Source organism: Phacochoerus africanus, chromosome 5 (genome assembly GCF_016906955.1).
Source record: "Phacochoerus africanus isolate WHEZ1 chromosome 5, ROS_Pafr_v1, whole genome shotgun sequence".
Lineage (NCBI taxonomy): Eukaryota > Metazoa > Chordata > Mammalia > Artiodactyla > Suidae > Phacochoerus > Phacochoerus africanus.
Window position 1 is genome coordinate 104,693,237 of NC_062548.1, and position 18,548 is coordinate 104,711,784.

At 41.5% G+C, this 18,548-nt stretch overlaps 1 protein-coding gene across 11 annotated transcripts in view; it reads left to right on the top strand.

Annotated features, from left to right (window-relative positions):
- Positions 1 to 18,548, top strand: part of SLC8A1 (solute carrier family 8 member A1) — a 420,023-nt gene that overhangs the window by 345,259 nt on the left and 56,216 nt on the right. For all 11 annotated transcript variants that reach the window (XM_047782209.1, XM_047782211.1, XM_047782212.1 and 8 more), the window contains one exon: positions 3,649 to 3,748. In XM_047782209.1, the coding sequence (XP_047638165.1) occupies positions 3,649 to 3,748 (100 nt within the window). The remainder of the gene's footprint in view (positions 1 to 3,648; positions 3,749 to 18,548) is intronic.

Here is an 18,548-nt window from a genome sequence, read left to right on the forward strand (position 1 = left end):
GAAGCAAAGCATATACATTGCTAAAAATTTGCTTTTTGTTTTGGAATGAGGCTAGTTAGCCTGCAACATTCCATTGACAAGCTCTCATGTATATGTAGTCATCTTCTCTAGATCCAAGATGCTTGAGCACAGACCACATACTAAAGGAATAGTGCCTGTAACCAGAGAGCTTATAATTGAGCTGATAAAATTCCATTTCCAGGTCTCTAGATGATGAACATCATTTTTCAGAAGTTAACCAAATAGGCCTTAGGGTGAACTGAGGACTTTGAAGTGGAACTTTCCATCCATTCTTAGCTGCTGCCCAAGCCCTTGTCCCAACACCCATCCCATCTCGTTCCACCATCCTGACACCTCGAAGCCCCCAGTTCAGCCATACCTTTGTTCTGTAGCGGAACAGGAAAAGGAGTGGCCTCCCTCTGGCTTTCCAGAATTACATACCAGACCACAGCAGTATTCTCCCCATTTATTTCTTTAAATGCATCTTCTGCTCCTGTTTGGAAAACCAGAATGAAGATTCCAAAGGGGAGAATCAAGCCTCTGACCTAGAAGCCTTAGGATTGTATCTGAAGTTTCATAGTCATGGCTTCCTTGCCTTTTACTGGGCTCATTCATTAATTTTTTAATTTAGTTCTCAAATGAAGGTGCCTGATAGCAACAGATAGAAAGAAAAATGTCTTTGCAAATTATAGTGGCATTTGAAATACAAAAACACTATTAAACTTTGCCCCTCAGGCCACTGTGAATGCATCTGTTAACTCATGCTTTCATTCATTGTCTTAAAAAGAAAGATCCAGGTAAACACTGAGCCCAGGGCTTTCCAGGCAGACCCCGACCACCAGAGCCCAGCTGTTGTTTGATCCATAACCTGGCTCACTGCATACACACGACTGGTATGGACACAGGTTCCCTGTGATTCTTGAGGCAGATACCTCAGACTGTCCATTGCTATGGACCAGTCTGTTCTGATGGATCCATCCTCACTTTTCCTCTTTTCCCCTGAAATCAGAGGGCCTGGCACCACTTGCAGCAAGAGAAATTCAAGTCGGGCATTTCTGTAAATGCTCACTCCCCACGCCACCCAGGACTCTCATGGGGAATTAAGTGTGCTCTCTCCCTTATGGAACAACCCAAACCTTCCCATTCCAAGCACTCACAATCAGGAAGAGCAATCTTGGTAACTTCCTGTAGGAAGCATTGAGTTGGGTATGGCAGGGCACAGTCTCTTGGGCAACAGAGCACCCAAAGCCCTCTCTGGTAACCATTCCAGTGATCCGAGTGTTTGAGTGTCACCCAGGTCTGTCACATAAGTCCAGTTGTTTGGGGTACTGATCTCCCTGGAACAGCTTCCATACATTATTTCCACCATCTCCTCAAATTTCCTCAGGACACTCACTGTCAACCCCAAAGGACACCTGTGGGGAGGGGGGGGCATGTTTCTGAAGCACCCTCAGAAAGCATCAGTTTTGATGCATCATATTATTCTTTCAAGAAATTTTTTTCTAGCTGTTTTAAAGAACTTGTTCAAAACTCTCAGAAGGGCATTAAAGGCCCAAAGCTGGGTGACACCTCACAATGCCTCTCCTCTGCTTTGCCCACAGGGCTCTCGTTTACTATGTTGTGACTAAGGGCTGGGCTTTTCAAACACCCATTGCTGAGGTGAGGTCGTAACAATTGCTTACAGACTCACACAGTGAAGAGCTTATTGACTAATGTTTAGGAAACCTCCAGGTTGGTGTCAATGGCAAATGTTCAAGGATCTAACTTTCAAATTCATCATATTTACTCCTCTCCTGTTACAGGTCAAGAGAGGACATATATGCAAATTAAGTCCTAGGAAGAACCCAGGTTATCTCATGGTCCCTCCAAGTCTAGCATGAACTACAGTTTATAGTCTACCCTAGGTTTTAGCACACACACACACACACACACACACACACACACAATTTTAAGTTTAATTTATCATAGAACTTTGTTCTCCAGAGATATTTTTTGAGGCAAGTCTGTGTTTAACTGTTAGAACATTTTCTTTCTTTAACAGTTTACTCCCCAGGTGATGAGCTTCTCTGCTTGGCTTCAGAATAAAGAGGTCTCCTTTGGAGAGACCTTCCCCAGGTTTCCATCATATTTAGGAAAAGTCAAGGTCATTTCTTGTTCCATCCTGCACAGAACTTTGAACTGGCATCAGCCAACACTCAGGGTGCCTGATGAGTTGTGGCTGAATGGAGAGAAAAGACAGATGCTTGTCACGTGCTTTTAGTTCTGGTGGCCGAGAGTTCTGACGGTTACAGCTATTATCAGGGGGCACTAGCAGTTCTAGACACAAAGGTTGAGGCTGAAATGTCACCAGCCTAAGGACAAACAATCTATCAAAGTGTGATGTTGAAAATAGAGAGTGGGCCAGTTGGAGAAGAGCCCTTTCAGGGTTATTATTGTCTCAGTGTTGCAAGTCAGTTCAAATGGCTGTGGAACTAACTCACTTGACAAGCTGACATAGCTTTGGCTTTCCGAACAAGCCTCTTGGATGGCATTTTCCTTCCTCCCACTTAGCTGATAACATGCCCTCTCTCTCTCAAACCTTAGTCAACTCAGGTACACTGCATTAAACATGTATCGATTTTGATCTCAGACAAATAATACGTGTTTTCTGCCTCTTTGCAATGAGTGGGAATTCGAGGATGCTCTGACAGTAAGTGTGCCCATGTGGTAGACTAGCCAATGTGGTAGTTTCTCTGGGAAAAAAAGCCTCAAGTCCCAGAAGTATCCCTTCTCCCTGTAGTTGCTTTGATTTGTTGTAGTGCTTTTGGGTGCATCTGCTTACTTAGTTTTCTTGTGAACGCTTGGCTGCTCCTGTTCTTCTATTAACTGACATTTATTTAGAAAGCTAAGAGTACTAATTATACAGAATCAAGTGCCTAAAAAAGGTCTAAGGAAACATAAAAATAAGAGCCTCAGTGCCAGTAAAGTAGGGGGAAATTCAGTGCAAGGTCATTGCAGCATGCCCTAAACCATACACACTGACCTTTCCATGTCTTGTCTTCTCTTGTTTGCAACAGGAGTAAGGTGAGATGAATTCTCTACCAGCCACCAAAAAGGCTGGACAAAATCAATAACCAAAGAAAAATCCATTTATTGATGTTCATAGAGCAGCCCATGTGAGGCTCTGCTGTCTGGCTACATTTCATTGGTCAGTAAAAGTGTAATAAGAACAGCTTTTAGTTTCATCTCTCTGCCACGTCTGGTTATTCACAAACAGGTAATGCTGAGCATGGCATAGATTAATTTAGGGGCAGACAGCACACTAGAGTTGAAGCCAGGAGAGAAGCAGGCTCATGAAGCATTCAAGGGGAAGGGATGGACTTCTGCACCATCTCCCATTCTAACCACTGAGGCCATTCTTCCTTGCCCATTAGGCAGTGAAGGAAGCTTGTCTTTGCTATGAAGAAGTTTCCATTTCAGAATGTTTCCAAGTGAGCCCTGTGCTTGTTTGCATAATCATAACGGTGTTCGATGTCAATACTGTTGTTCTCAGCCTAACATCTGCTACCCTTTATATAACTCTGGGGTTTCAGAACCCATGAGGTCTGCAATTTCCCCAGGCCTTAACCAACCCAGCAGTTATTGTCTGATTCTTTTCCCCCTTTCCAGAGTACCGTGGACAAACTTATAAAGAAGACAAACCTAGCCCTTGTAGTTGGGACTAACAGCTGGAGGGAGCAGTTTATCGAGGCGATTACTGTCAGTGCTGGTGAGTGCCTTTCTCTGTGTAGTATACATTATAATGTCCCAAGCTTACCATAACCACTTGGTCTATGTCAAAGCACCAAAACTCCACAATAAAATTAAAAGAACAATCAATGTATTTGTAGCGTTCATGCACATTTGGGAGACGAATTTAGATTTTCTAGATGAAGCAAGTGTCTTCAAGCAGGACCTCCTTCTCTATCTCCATTGCATCTTTCTCTCTGGAAATAGACAAGATAAATTTAAAGCCTTCTGTGTCTCTAACTCATGGATAGCCAATCCCAGGGCTTTGTCTAGAAAATTCCCTGAAAGCAGAAAAGTGGCCAAGTGTAGGTCACAAAGGAAGCAAGCAAAATTGTAGATAGGATGGGATAATATTAAGACCCTTCACCACCTCCATCTGCGTCATTTTACACTCTCTTAAGCAACACCTAACGAGTGTCTGCACTGGCTCTGAGAGTGAAAATAGAATCACATTCTGTTTCCTCCTGTTCAAGCAAAGTGCAGAGTTTTATTTAGGAAAATCCTGCAAAAGAAGTATGTTTCAATCTCAAGAAGTCAGACACCTGAAGGAATTAAATTCAGAAAGAAGTGGCCCTTCTCTGCTTTGTCACACTTTGTCCACTTTCTATGTGATTATATAAATGTAGAGGAAAGCCCCTTTCAAAGATTCAGGAAAGCAACACTATCATGGGATTTTTTTTTTTTTTTTTTGGTTTCAGTTCTTCTGCTTCATTTCCACTGGTTCTTTCTCTTTAAAGATCCCTGCAGGCTCATCTTCTACTGTTGCAGCTAATGAACAAAACTAGCATTTTCTAAATAGTGATTCCCAGACTGTAAAATATGGAAACAGCGTCACTAGCGGTTGGGTCATGACTGCTAACACAACCTCCTCTTTCCAATCTGCCACAGAAGCATTTGACAGATCCCCAAGTGCTAGAGGAACAGAGGGTGCTAAAAATGTTGGTGCCTGTTTATTATTAGTACTGTTTATAATCACACTTTGGTTTCTTGCAGTTGAGTATACGTGGAAATTTTTGAACATGAAATGATGAGTAATAGCTTAGAGGAGCAGCTTTGAAATTTACACATCAGTTCTAATAGGGGGAGGGGGAGCACCCTGTCTTAGTCCATTCAGACTGCTGTGACAAAATACCATAGCCTGGGTGGCTTGTAAACTACAGAAACTTATTTCTCACAGTTCTAGAAGCTGGAAGTCCAAGATCAAGGCCCTGGCAGATTTCATGCCCGGTAAGAGGCAACTTCCTGGTTCATAGACAGCTGTCTACTTGTTCTGTCCTCACATAGGATGAGGGATGAGGGTGCTCTCTCGGTCTCTTTAACAAGGATTAATCCTCCTTTGGATCTAATCGTCTTCCAAAGGGCCCACCTCCATATACCATCATTTTGGGAATTAGGTTTTAACTTAGGACTTTGGGAAGGACACAAACCTTGAGCCCATAGCACTCCCTCAAGTAGTTTATGTTTTTCTAGAAACCTGTTTAATATATGAGGCATGAGCTATATTCCCTCATCACTGAGGAAAAGAACTAAAGAGACAAAGATAACGTGAGTAAGAAAAACTGTTGGCAAAGCCAATGGTAGAAAACATTAAAAAAATAGCCAAATTATTTTAATGGGTTTGACTTATTAGAATTGAAACATAAAAAGCGACATAAGCCTTAACAGGCCATTTCTAATAGTTTCCAGGTTTCCTTTGGCTAAAATTGTATGAGCATTTGTATGATGGTCACGGGCAAGACATCATTCACTCCTTTTTCTATATGTCGATCATTGTTCTTGGTGCAAAGGATATGACAGTGAATGAAAGAGACAAATACTCCTGCCTTCATAAAGCTTATCTTCTAATGCAGCAGACCACAAATAAGTAAAATAAACAAAGTCAGATAAAGTGCATATGCAATGGTGAGTTTATCATCAGAACAACAAAGCCATAGAGAGAAACAGGAAGTTGGGGGGGAGGTGGGGGCTGCATTAGATAGTGGCCAAGAAGATGCCATCCATGGATGCGTCAATGCTGAATTTACTTTTCTAGCAGTGGAGTGGTTTTGTGTTTGTTCATCACACATTTTTGTGACTTTCAGGGACCAAGGTAAACGTTTTATGGCCAGTCTATGGCAATGGAAAAGGGTGGTTTGAAATAATGAGAGCAGTTATGGTGCCAACAGAGTTGTTGTGTATTTTCTCCCAGTCAGAATAGGGATACCAAGAAATAGCACTAGAGGTGCTGAGACTTTCTTTCTTTCTTTTTTTTTTTTTTTTTGTCTTTTGTCTTTGTTGTTGTTGCTATTTCTTGGGCCGCTCCCGCGGCATATGGAGATTCCCAGGCCAGGGGTTGAATCGGAGCTGTAGCCACCGGCCTACGCCAGAGCCACAGCAATGCAGGATCCGAGCCGCGTCTGCAACCTACACCACAGCTCACGGCAACGCCGGATCGTTAACCCACTGAGCAAGGGCAGGGACCGAACCCGCAACCTCATGGTTCCTAGTCGGATTCGTTAACCACTGTGCCACGACGGGAACTCCGAGACTTTCTGACTTTAAAGGAAAGTTTTGGTTTGCCAACATTTTCTCATGTTGAATTAAATCCTCTCAAAATCTCATGAGGTAGGTCTTGGATTGTCCTGATCTTCTGGAGGAAGAATCTAAGCCTTGGCAAATCACCTTGGCTTTGGAATGTAGCCCAGAGCCCTGGTCCACCACATGCTGGTCCAATGGGCTGTCCACTGCCCTTAGAGAGAGAAATTTCAAAGTGAGGAAAATTGTTCCTCACCTCTAGCTCACTGAGTGACACTGGCCTTTTCACCTCTCCGGTGCCATGGTTTCAGCACTTAGGTGATAGGACTAACTCTAGCTCAGATCCCTGGAAGAACTGTTAATGAATGAAATGCAAAACCTCCAAGGATTCTTATTTATCATGCAACATATTGTATTTTATGTTTCTAAATGGTTGCTTGGGAATGTGACAAAACTCTTTAGAAATTTGTAGGCTGCTGGGTAAATTGACCTTATTTGCAATTTTGAAATGAAGTATCAGGAGAAGAAAAAAAAAAAAGCAAACCCCTACTTTATAGCCATTAAATTACATGAAGAAAATATCAATATTTGTGATTAAATTTAAGTCTTTAAAGAATGTTAATATTCTTAGATTGTTAAGTAGATAGTAAAATTTGTAAAGCAGCTTTTCTTGAAAACAGACTTTCATTGGATTTTAAGAGTTCATGGCTAGTTGAAAATCAGAAAGAGCCTTATTAAAAATGTTAAATTGCTTTTAAACTGCACCACAGAGAGATTTTCCTCTATGCAATTTTCTTCGCAAAATTGAGTCAATACATCTTGCTAAGCAAAAATCATAATTTTATAAATAGGAGTTTGCTTCTGTTTCCTACTGCTTCTATTTAAGCAGTTTCAGGGTAACCTGCTAGCAGCCTTTTTGCTCCCCTGTCTTCTCTGAATTTCATAGCTCAGACCCTGGGCCTCCTGGGACCATAATGTTTCTATAAACGAAGTTCTTATAGTTCAATATTTGAAGAGTTAAAGGACTCATGAGATGCTGGGGATTAGAAAGGGCTTAAACAGTCATGTCCCAGCAGTTCCCTTTCTGTCTTTCCCTGGGTGGAATACCAGGAGTGGCGGCCAACAGTTGTTAAGTGCCTGTCAGAGCTTGCAAGGCAAGACTAGTACCATTAGACATTGTAAGATGTGCCAGCAGGAGTTCCCTCTTGAATCAGCAGGTTAAGGATCCAGCGTTGTCACTGCTGTGATTCTGGTTTTGGCTATGGCACAAGTTTGATCCCTGGCCCAGGAACTTCCACAGATTCACTCCACTCCTAAGGGAAGCCAGCATGTACCTCCAGTGTGGATTCCCCCCAGGGCCACCTTCTTCCTGGTATCTCCATAGGGACAGAATGGAGGGTTGGCTTTGAGAGATCGTGTACCAGCTGGGCTATGAGGAAGAAACAGGTGTGTCAGGGAAGAGGGCAAATGTTAGCTGGATAAAGAGAACCAGGATGCTCATGTCAGTTCCACAGCCACCATCCTGTTCTTCTTCCCAGGAGCCATGGGCTGTGGTGAGGTGAAGAATAGAGGGATGGCAAGCCTGGCTTTGAAGTCAGATGTGGGCCTGTGTCCCAGACCTCCAAAATTCCCTGGGTGACTCTAGACAGATTACATCTCCTCTGAATCTTAGTTCCCTTGGGTGTCAAGTGGAGAAAAGTGCTCCTTACTCATGGAGTTGCTGTAAGCATTAATTGAGGCAACATATGCATTTTCAAAAGAATTGTCTATGCTTTTGGGTATCATGGTTGGTTGTTTTGGGGGACAAATCACCTCGAATATTTCGCAGTAAAATATAACCAAATTTGGTGGAAATGCAGTCAATTCAGTTTAATTACTATAAAGGCTCTGTGACTAAAAACACTGTTCGATCTTTTGGTTTTTTAATGTTACACATGCCATTTTAGAGAAAAGAAAGCTGAGATTCAGGAAAACAGTGTAACTTGTTCAAGAAGTCAAAGTTAGTTAGTCAAAGTCAAATGTCAGTGCTGGGATACAAATCAGCCTGGGATTCTATGCTGTTTGAGGGGTGCACTCACTTGCTGTGCCTGGGGCCTGAGTACACATGTGCATACACATGCACACGTGTGAACGTATAGATAGAATACCTATATACCCACATACATACACAGATGCACACAGATATGCATGTGTGTGTGTTTGAAAACTACGTGAACAGAGACATACATACATAAGAGCATATGCATACATGCATAAAAGGATGTGTGCATGCATAGATACACATCATATGTGTACATACACACATTTATACAAAACACAGGCATACAGAGACAGGCACCTTATATGGCCTGTGTCTTTATTCATTTGGATAATTGAGCTGCAGATGGAACTATGAAGAGTTGATTATTCCTTAATATTTGTTAAGTCTCTTAAAGAGCCCAGCTCACATTTCTTTAAAGGAAAGTGCTGGTCAGTTCCCTAAAGAACAGAGGGAAGTGCTTGTCTTCCTAGGTGCATCTATGGCCTTCTCCTACCTAGTAATTTATGACATCCTTTCAGGAAAGTCAACACACTCCCCTTTCTTTTACCTGATCATTTCAAGTATCCAGAACTAAGGCTTTGTCTCAAATTCTTTCACTTTTGACATTAATTTTGCAAATCTAATATGGCATCTCTAAGCATTCTCATAATGAAGAAACATTCAAAAGAGAGCCACCCTTCCCCCAAAAAGAAGCCTTTTTGTAGTGTTGATTCTATCTCTTATCAACTGTATAACCTTGACAACATATTTAATCTTTGTGAATTGGGGTTTTGCCATCAGTAGAATGAAAGGATTGGACAAGGTGAGTTCCAAGGTACCAGCCAGTATAGACATGTGGGAGCCTGTGAATGTCTGCTCTAGTGCTGTAGCATCCCCAGTAGCATCATGCTTCGTGGGCCACATGTTTTAGGGAAATGAAAGAGGACACTCTGCCCACCTGCCTGGCTTGCTTATGTTAAATACTCGGCACAATAGCAGCACACAACTCACAGCTATACTCCTGGAAGGAAAAGGAGGAGAAGAGGGTCTTCCATTGTGAAAAAAGAAACTAAGCGAGCTGGTGACTTGAATATCCCTAATTTTCTTCCTGCTTGCTGACTGGAGCTGAGAAATGCCTGTGGATTCCTCTGTAGAAGAGCAGACATTCAGCAGGAGGCCAGGCTCTTAGGCATGGGCTCTGAGCCTGTCCACACCCGCTACACTTTACAGTAGATTATAGAGACCTGCCTTCAGCTAAAGGAGATGGTGGGGGTGTGGTCTCCCGAGCTTCCCAGTCCAGTACAGAGACTGGCTTATGTTGGGGGATGCATCTGTCATCTCTTCTTCATCCATGCATGCTATGTGGAATAATAAGTGCTCTCAGTTAAACTGAATTATTTAATAGCAAAAACTGTCACCTCAATGGTGCCTCTGGACAGTAATGCACTTGACAATCCTGTCAACCTGAAGACTGATCCACTCCCTAAGTCCTAAATGATAAATAATAAAAATGGTGCCTTAAATGAATTTCAAAGGATCGCCATGCCATCTGGTCCAAGCAGGAATCTTTCTAGCATCTCCTCTATTATTGAACATCATTTACTGTGGAGACATTCCATTACTTAATGCGTTAACCCTGGGTCAGATGTAAATCACATTTAAGCCATTGGGGAAAAAAATCCTGCTCGGTCAGGTTTGACACAGCCTCAGTGTGACTGTGAGACAATGGGAAAAAGAGAAGAGAGGGTGTTAGGGATTAGGAATTTTCATTTTGCCCTATTTTTTGTTTGTTTGTTTGACTATAAAGATTCTTTTTAAAATTTATTTTATTGAAGTGTAGTTGATTTACATCGATGTGTTAGAAAGGATTCTTAATTATCCCTTGTCCAAAAATATAAGCTGATGGAGTTTCATGAAAAGAAGACGCAGTTTCATGAGAAATAGTAGGTACAACCAGTTTTAAGGAAGTTAGTTAAAAACCTGTTATGAAATGTTGGCCCATTTTCTGCCTAAATAATGTTACCATAATTGCCTGTTTACTAGTCAATGAAAATAATAATCTATAATAAGAATAACAAAGAGTTTTATTTGAGCCAAGCTGAAGACAATAACCCATAAGACAGCTTCCCAGACTTCTCTGAGAAACTGCTCAGGAGAAGCATGGTTTTCAGCACCAGTTTATATCTTGTCAGAACAAAGCATATTTAGCAAGTCAGGAATATATTTCTTCAAGTTAAAAAACAAAACAAAACAAAACAAAACAGACCAGCACATCCACAGTAAGTCAGTATGGCCTTAGCACCTGGGAAAGGAGTCTTACCATCAAAGGAGAACCAGCATAGGCATCTCCAGAAGAGAGGCATTTAATCTTTATTTTTAACATCGATATTCCTTCCTTCTGGTCAATGTGCCCTTTTCTTTTTGTAATTAAAGCAGATGTACATTGTAGGTCTAATGGGCCACAAACAGGTTGGTCTAGTTAGCATCCAATTCAAGATAACTCATGTATAAGCCAGAATGACTTCCCCATACCTCAGTATGTGAACATTTCTTTTATCAACCACATGGCCAGTGCTTTCTATGCATTTCTCTTCCCCGCAGCTATACACCAAGGTCAATATTTTTTGTCCTAAGTTTACAGTGGAGAGTCATGAAGCCCAGAGTGATTGTAGAACATGTTTAGTTAGAGTCACACAACTAGAAAAGGGCCACATGGAATATGAAATCCCATCTCTGTGAGTCCAGAGCTGGTAAGCAAGCATGGCTCCAGGTAGCCCTCCTACAACTGTAAGTCAGGTCTTAAGGGGCCAGATTTCAGGTGAGTTGATGTAAGACAGAAGAAGCGAAGTTGATGCCTCTTTGGTTCTCAGCTACACATGGTGAAATTAAGTGTTTGGAAGTGAGTGTATAAGCACTGGACAGAGGTATAGAAGGGCCAGAAAGAATGCCAACTGCTTAAAGTGGACAGACTCAGTCACCGCACCAAGTCTCAGGTTAATCCCATCATGAGGAACCCAGAGAGACTTCCAAATTCTTTGTGTGCTTAGGAAATTGTATTTATATCCACTGCAAGAAATTACAGCAGGTCTTCTGAAACAAAGCAGAATCAATGCCCATCTTTTTCTCTGTGCTAATGTTTCCCTGTGGTCTGATTAGTTCTTCAGGTAGGTTTTTCATGCTTAGAATCATTGGCACACTCAAACTACTAGGAATAGCAGTGATTTTAAACTCTAACAGGAGATGTGAAGAACACTGCTGTCATCCAACTTAGCTCTCATTCCTTTTCCAATATACAGATAAAACAGTCACATTCTGTGAGATAGTGTGTATGACATGGATGACAAATACAGCATTTAATTGTAAAAAAAAGTTGTATGTCAGCATCTTTGGCTTCTCTGGAGATTTATTTTTTTTCTTTCCTTTTTTATTTTTTTATTACTCAATGAATTTATTACATTTATAGTTGCACAATGATCATCAAATTCACATGGTCAAAGAGCCACCAACCAGTTTTGTAGCTCTGGACAAGCCCTCTGATCTCACCTGTGAAATTAGGGCATAGGGATGGCTGCCCTCTGTTTTTGGAACATGGGAGTACTAAAGGGTCCTCTGAAGGACCCTTCACTTTCGACAAGAAATATCAACTTGGTGTCCATGGTACTGCTCTTTGAAATTTAAGGCCCTGGCTTTCATCAAATGGAATATCTGCCTTAGAGTACATGTTAGATAAATCGGGTAATTTCACCAATTTGGCTCATTTAAGATATCTAATGCTGAAGACACGCTGTCTGGTGGTCACATGAACTAAATTCAGTAGCTGCTCTTTCTTGCTTTGAATTAGATATCAGAAAAGTAAAGCTTCTTTAACTTTGGATGGCCACCTATTAAAACTGCCTACACTGGATTATAAAATTAATTATAATTTAAATTTTTACCTTTAAAGTATAGTACTTGAAAAGTATTTTTATCTTTCCTTAGAGTTAGATTTATTATTGATGATATCTCTTACTAAGTTTATAGAAAACATGATAAATTCCTACTTTAGTTTAAAGAAAAGAAGTTTGGAGTTTTTTTCAGCAAGTTAACTTTTAATTCAAGGTTTTATGTTTTATTTGCTTTGACCATCAGAAAGTTTAGTTGATTTTTTTTTTGTCCAAGTGTTCAAAATTTACTCAACTCACATGTCTGAAAGTATCCTTTATTTATTTATTTTTTTCTTTTTGGCCATGACCACAGCATGTGGAAGCTCCCTAGGCCAGAGATAAAACCCGAGCCACAATAGCAACTCCAGTCACAGCAGAGACAACAGCTAGGTCCTTAACCTATTGAGTCATAGAGGAACTCCTATCTTGACGTATTTTATCTTTATTAATAGGTACAAATCTGTTCAAGTCCTCCTAGAGGTAGAAAGAGTCTAAATTAAAATACTGTTTTTTAACAGCAAATCTGTCCTACTTACCACTATTTCTCTAATGTCTAGGACAGAATTTGGCAATGATAAGTATTTGTTGAATAAAGAATGAGTGAATTTAGGTGGGAATCATTGTTTTGCAAACACCACGTAGCTGGGTTAAAAGCTGTTTTCGCTATAATACCATATTGCCTGTCTGATCTAGAAAAAAATTTATGTAAACATCTACATACCTTCACACACACATATACCAAGTTTCAAAGAGTTTAGACATATTTAATTCATATATAATATATACATACACACAGGGCATCCATATATACATATGCATATATTTGTAAACATAAAATATATTTGTCTTGTATATGCAAATTGGATATGCAAACCCATATTTAAAGTGACACTTTTTGTCAATTTTTTTGGTAGAATTTTAGTGGTTTTTGGCTAGTAATCATGATCCTAATTGAGAAAGAGGAAAAGTAGAGGGCATGAGTCACAAAGGGGATGACAGTAAGTTTGAGAGACTGTTTATGGGAGATATTCTCGGGCCATACTGGGAGGTAGGCTAAGCAAATCTAGGATATCTATCAACTTGAAAATGTCAGGATAAAATGTTGAATCAGGTAACTTCAGCTCCCTGTTTCAGAAAGAGGTAGGCCAGCTACCCAGGGGTGGGAGTTCAACAAGGCAGGAGAAAGAAGCAATTATTTTCTGGCCCGTGGATATGCCTTAGCTCATATTTCTGAAAAGAATATTGGCTTATTGGGCTGTTTTTCTTTTAAATTGCTTATTACAAAATCTTGAGGAAAACACCATACCGAAGAGCTCTGGGATGATTCAGTGCTCTTATTTGGAACCCTGAAGTCACGTCTCTAATGTGGCTTTTGTCTGGAGAAGCAGCAGCTCAGCTCTGCAAACAATATGCCATCACTGGATCCAGTAGCTCTTTTGTTGGCATTGGCTGCTGCGATGTGAATACAGTTTTAGTTGTTGCTTACAAATCAATGCACAAGGCATGCGAGGGGGGTGATCCCCAGGCAGGAGCCTTTATACACCGCTTTCAGTGGGGAAAACAATTCAGTGTAATCAGAGGAGGTGGAAGGAGGAGAAAACAAAGCCAACCCTCCCCTCAACACATACGCATATACACACCCAAAGGCAGAAGAGCCTCATAAAAACAACTTGCAGCATTAATTCTTGCTGTTCACAGCCTGCTCTCTTGATAAAATCCTTGTCATTCTGATTCCTGAAATCAAAAGCCGCCTGCCTGAACCCACAGGCTTTGAAACAACCCCCCAGTCTGTGCATCTCGCCCGCCTTGCCTGTGTCTGCTTGCCTCACATCTGGCTGGGTGTTGTGTCTTCTGTCCCGAGAGAGCATCTTAGACCAGTATCCTGGTGCAAACCCGAAAAGGAGCTTACTGATCAGTTAAGCTTACTGATCAACCCCTCCTTTTTTTTTTTTTTCCACTTTTAATGATTTTTTTTCTACTATAGCTGGTTTACAGTGTTCTGTCAATTTCCTGCTGTACAGCAAGATGACCCAGTCACACATACACATGTACATTCCTTTTTCTCACATTATCGTGCTCCATCACAAGTGACTAGATATAGTTCCCAGTGCTACACAGCAGGATATCATTGCTTATCTATTCCAAAGACAATAGTTTGCATCTATCAACCGCAAATTCCCAGTCCATCGCACTCCCCCCCCTCCCCCTTGGTAACCACAAGTCTGTTCTCCATGTCCATGATTTTCTTTTCTGTGGAATGGTTCATTTGTGCCAACTATTAGATTCCAGATGTAACTGATATTGTATGGTATTTGTCTTTCTCATTCAAACTTACTTCACTTAGTATGAGAGTGTCTAGTTCCATCCATGTTGCTGCAAATAACTTCTGCTTTTTTTAATGAATAAGAAGCTGAGACCAGAGAGGGAAAGAATTTTCTCCAAGGTCATGTAGAGCCTGTTTTAGAATCGCAGGTGCTTGCTACACCACACAGCACTGAACTCATTCTTCTTCCCAAGTTGACATTTACAGAACCAGTGTCTTCACCCTTATTCCCTGCCTATACCCTGATGTCACCTAAGAACCTCTGGGCTTCTTGATGATGTGATGCTTTAGGATTAAGAAGTAAAGACCGAAACTTTCTTGGGCCGACAATTTAACAGCATTCAATGAAGTGAATGGCCCTGCCCTGGGTGAATAGTTGTATTGTGTTCACACCAGCATCACAATAACCCTGTGCAGTAGGTACTCGTGAACCTGTTTGGGAGCTGGGGAAACAGAAGTTGAGATTCACACTTGGACCCATAGGTTCTGATTCCAAGGTCATCCTCTTTCCATCTTGTCACACTTGTACATCTTGGAATTTAATGCCCATAGGCCATGAGCTTATTTCTGTTCCTCATACTCTCCTCTTGCCTCGGGGGCCTGTGCATAAGCTGTTTCCTCTGCATGGAAGGCTTTCCCTCCACATCTAGATGTTCTCAGCATTAAGGTTTCAGCTCACATGTCACCACCTAGAGAAGTTCCCTTACAGCCCAGTCACCGTTTACTATATTATCTGACTTCAATGCCTTCACAGCCCAGATAAACATCTGAAATGATCATGTTTCTTCATCTGTTTTACTTGACTGCTATCCATCTCTCCAAGTCAGAATGGATGTTTTAGGGGCTCTTATTTGTCTCCATTTTCAGTGCCTAGAACTGTCCCTGACATGTAAATGATGAATAAATATTCAATGGAGATGCAATGGGTAAAAATAAAGTCCCCCTTTCAACCACTGCATTCCCTTTGAAGATTTACCAAAGATAGTGGTTCAGATTAGGGATGTATCCTAGGTTTGTGGTACAAAACGCTTATCTGAAATTTTTTTTTTTTTTTTTTTTTTGGCTACCCCATGGCATATGGAGTTCCTGGGCTAGGGGTCAGATCCAAGCCATGGTTGCAACCTATAACACGGCTGCAGCAATGCTAGATCCTTTACACACTGTAGCAGCCAGGAATCAAACCTGTGTCCTGGTGCTGCAGAGACACTGCTGAAACTGACAGCACTAACAGCCTGAACCTAGCCAGAACATAGACAGGTACTTGAACCCACGTACCGGAACTTGAACCCAGCCAAAACCCAGGTTGGGATTTGAACCCACGTCCTGGGACTCGAACCCAGCCCAAAGCCAGAAACCCACAGTTTTAAATTAGAATCACTCACACTGTGTCTGGACTCACTGAGGTTCAGGTTCTTCATGTCTTCACACAGAAGGAATTCAGCAAAAGACAAAGTGATAGGCAAGGAGTAGATTTATTAAGACAGGATGCTTATGAGAGGTGCAAGCAGGCAGGCACAGAAGCTGTGCCCCAAGGATCCAGTGGGCTACAGTTTTATTATTCATGGGGAAATGGGGCTTGCAAAAGACCGCCACTTCCTTTCTGGGAGTAGTAGCTCCTCCTTGATATCTGGTAAGGTGTGTTTTCAAATCAGCAGAAGGGCGGTCCTCAAACTCCTGCCCTAGGTCTGAATATGAATGCAGGCCTCATCCCATTTCTCACGCCTCCCCTAGTTAAGCAAGCCTGCCTTGTGCTGATGGCATTCTTGAGCAGTTATTAACTTACAGTGATCTCCCAATGTCCCCTAAGTTTCCCTTGTTATCAATGATCCTTTACTGGGACTTCTAAAACTGCCTGTGCCCGCTCTATTCCCATCACCACTGATCCCCTGTTGCACCACAGCGGAAACTCCCCAAAATGCTCTTAGAGTTCAGACCTATAAACATAAAAGCATTTGCTCTATGCCTTAACCAACTAAGGAAAATGGGCCACAGATATTAATAATGAGAAGGAAAGGGATCTTTTAAAGATGGTTTCTATTGAAGAAAAGCATCACAACAGCTCCATTCCAGGGGTATTATGGAAGAGAGATGAAAAAGCCACTGGTGGACAGACGATTCCAAGTGTCAACATCCACCTTAGCCAGGCTACCCTCCAAAAACAGTGTTCACATGCAGTCAGAGCATGGAATGCCCAATGCACGTTCTACTAAAGAGCTCCTCGGATTCAATACTGGCTTTTCTGCCTATAAGATGCTCACTGCTCTTAAAAAGTCTAATTTATCTTTGCAACAATGCCAAGGAGAAAGTCAACTGTGGCTGGCCTCTGTTTCTGGAGGGAAGTGAAACACGTGGAGAATCTGTGAGGTGCCAAGAACATGGAAATCACCCAAGTCTCTTTGATGTCAGGGCAGGGTCTGTTTACTGAGATCTCACTGAAAATCACAGCCGAGAGAAGGGAGCAGAGACAAAGAGATGAGGGGCACCCTGAGTGATTGCATTTGTATCATACCAACCAAGGCCTAGATGAGATTCTTAACTACTCAACTTTCATCACCACTTTGCTGGCAGAGCAACTCACCCAGCCATGATCAGAAGAAAATCCCTTCCAGTGATCCTGAGACCAGGCAAGCAGTCACAGAGGAGGGAAGCCATCATTGCTGAAGAGCTCCCTGGAGTCTGCCCTATTTGCTACACAGAGAGATAGATGTTTGCCACCGTATGGAGAGAACCCCATTTCCAGAACAGGGCTGATATAAACCAATAGTGGAGGATTTTCCCAAAGGTTGAAAGAAAAGCAGACTCTTTAGGAAGAAAAGAGGAAGTAAAGCCATCCATTCATTCCTTGAAAGAACATTCAATATTTTTCTTTTTGTCTTTTGTTGTTGTTGTTATTGTTGTTGTTGTTGTTGTTGCTATTTCTTGGGCCGCTCCCGTGGCATATGGAGGTTCCCAGGCCAGGGGTTGAATCGGAGCTGTAGCCACCGGCCTACGCCAGAGCCACAGCAACGCGGGATGCGAGCCGCGTCTGCAACCTACACCACAGCTCACGGCAACGCCGGATCGTCAACCCACTGAGCAAGGGCAGGGACCGAACCCGCAACCTCGTGGTTCCTAGTCGGATTCGTTAACCACTGCGCCACGACGGGAACTCCTCACTCAATATTTTATACATGATATCATATACTGGACGTTATTTCCCAATTACAATTATTTCCTAAAGTAATGCCAAAGAGCTTCAATTTTTATCAGAATGGATTTTTGCTGGACAAACCACAGAGATTTTTCTCTCTGGGAACAGTGAGTCAAGTCATTGCAATAAAGCAGTGGAAAGAGTTTAAATTTCATAAGAAAGACAACTTAAAACATGTTTTAAAGCTGAAAAAAAAAAAAAGGCCCTTAAAGATTTCAAAACCAAACTTACGGTTACCAAAGAAGAAACGTAGGGGGAAGGATAAATTGGGATGTTGAGATTAGTATATACACGCTACTATATGTAAAATAGATAATTACCAAGGACTTACTGTATAGAACAGGGAAATCTACTCAATATTCAGTAATAACCTATATGGGAAAAGAAACTGAAAAAGAATGGATATATGTGTATGTATAAGTGATTCACTTTGCTGTACTCAAATTAACACAGCATTGTCAATAAAAAATACTCCAATAAAATTTAAGAGAATTCCAGAGAAGAAAATCACTTAAACTCTAGGCCTTGGTTTCTTCATCTTTATAATGGAGAAAATAATAATGCCTGATTTACCAGGTTGCCGGGAGATTAAGTGGAATGCACGTATTGGCCCATATGCATGAAGGGAGGTGCTTAGTAGATGAATCTGAATTTATAATTTAATCACGGCAACATCTTGAGAGAATCTAGACCATCTTTATGCTCCTCTGCTTGTGAGGCAGCCTTTGATACACATCTACCCTTTCTATACATTTCTGCATTTTCCTGGGACATAATATTGATTTGTGTTGTTGACAATAACAGGGTTAT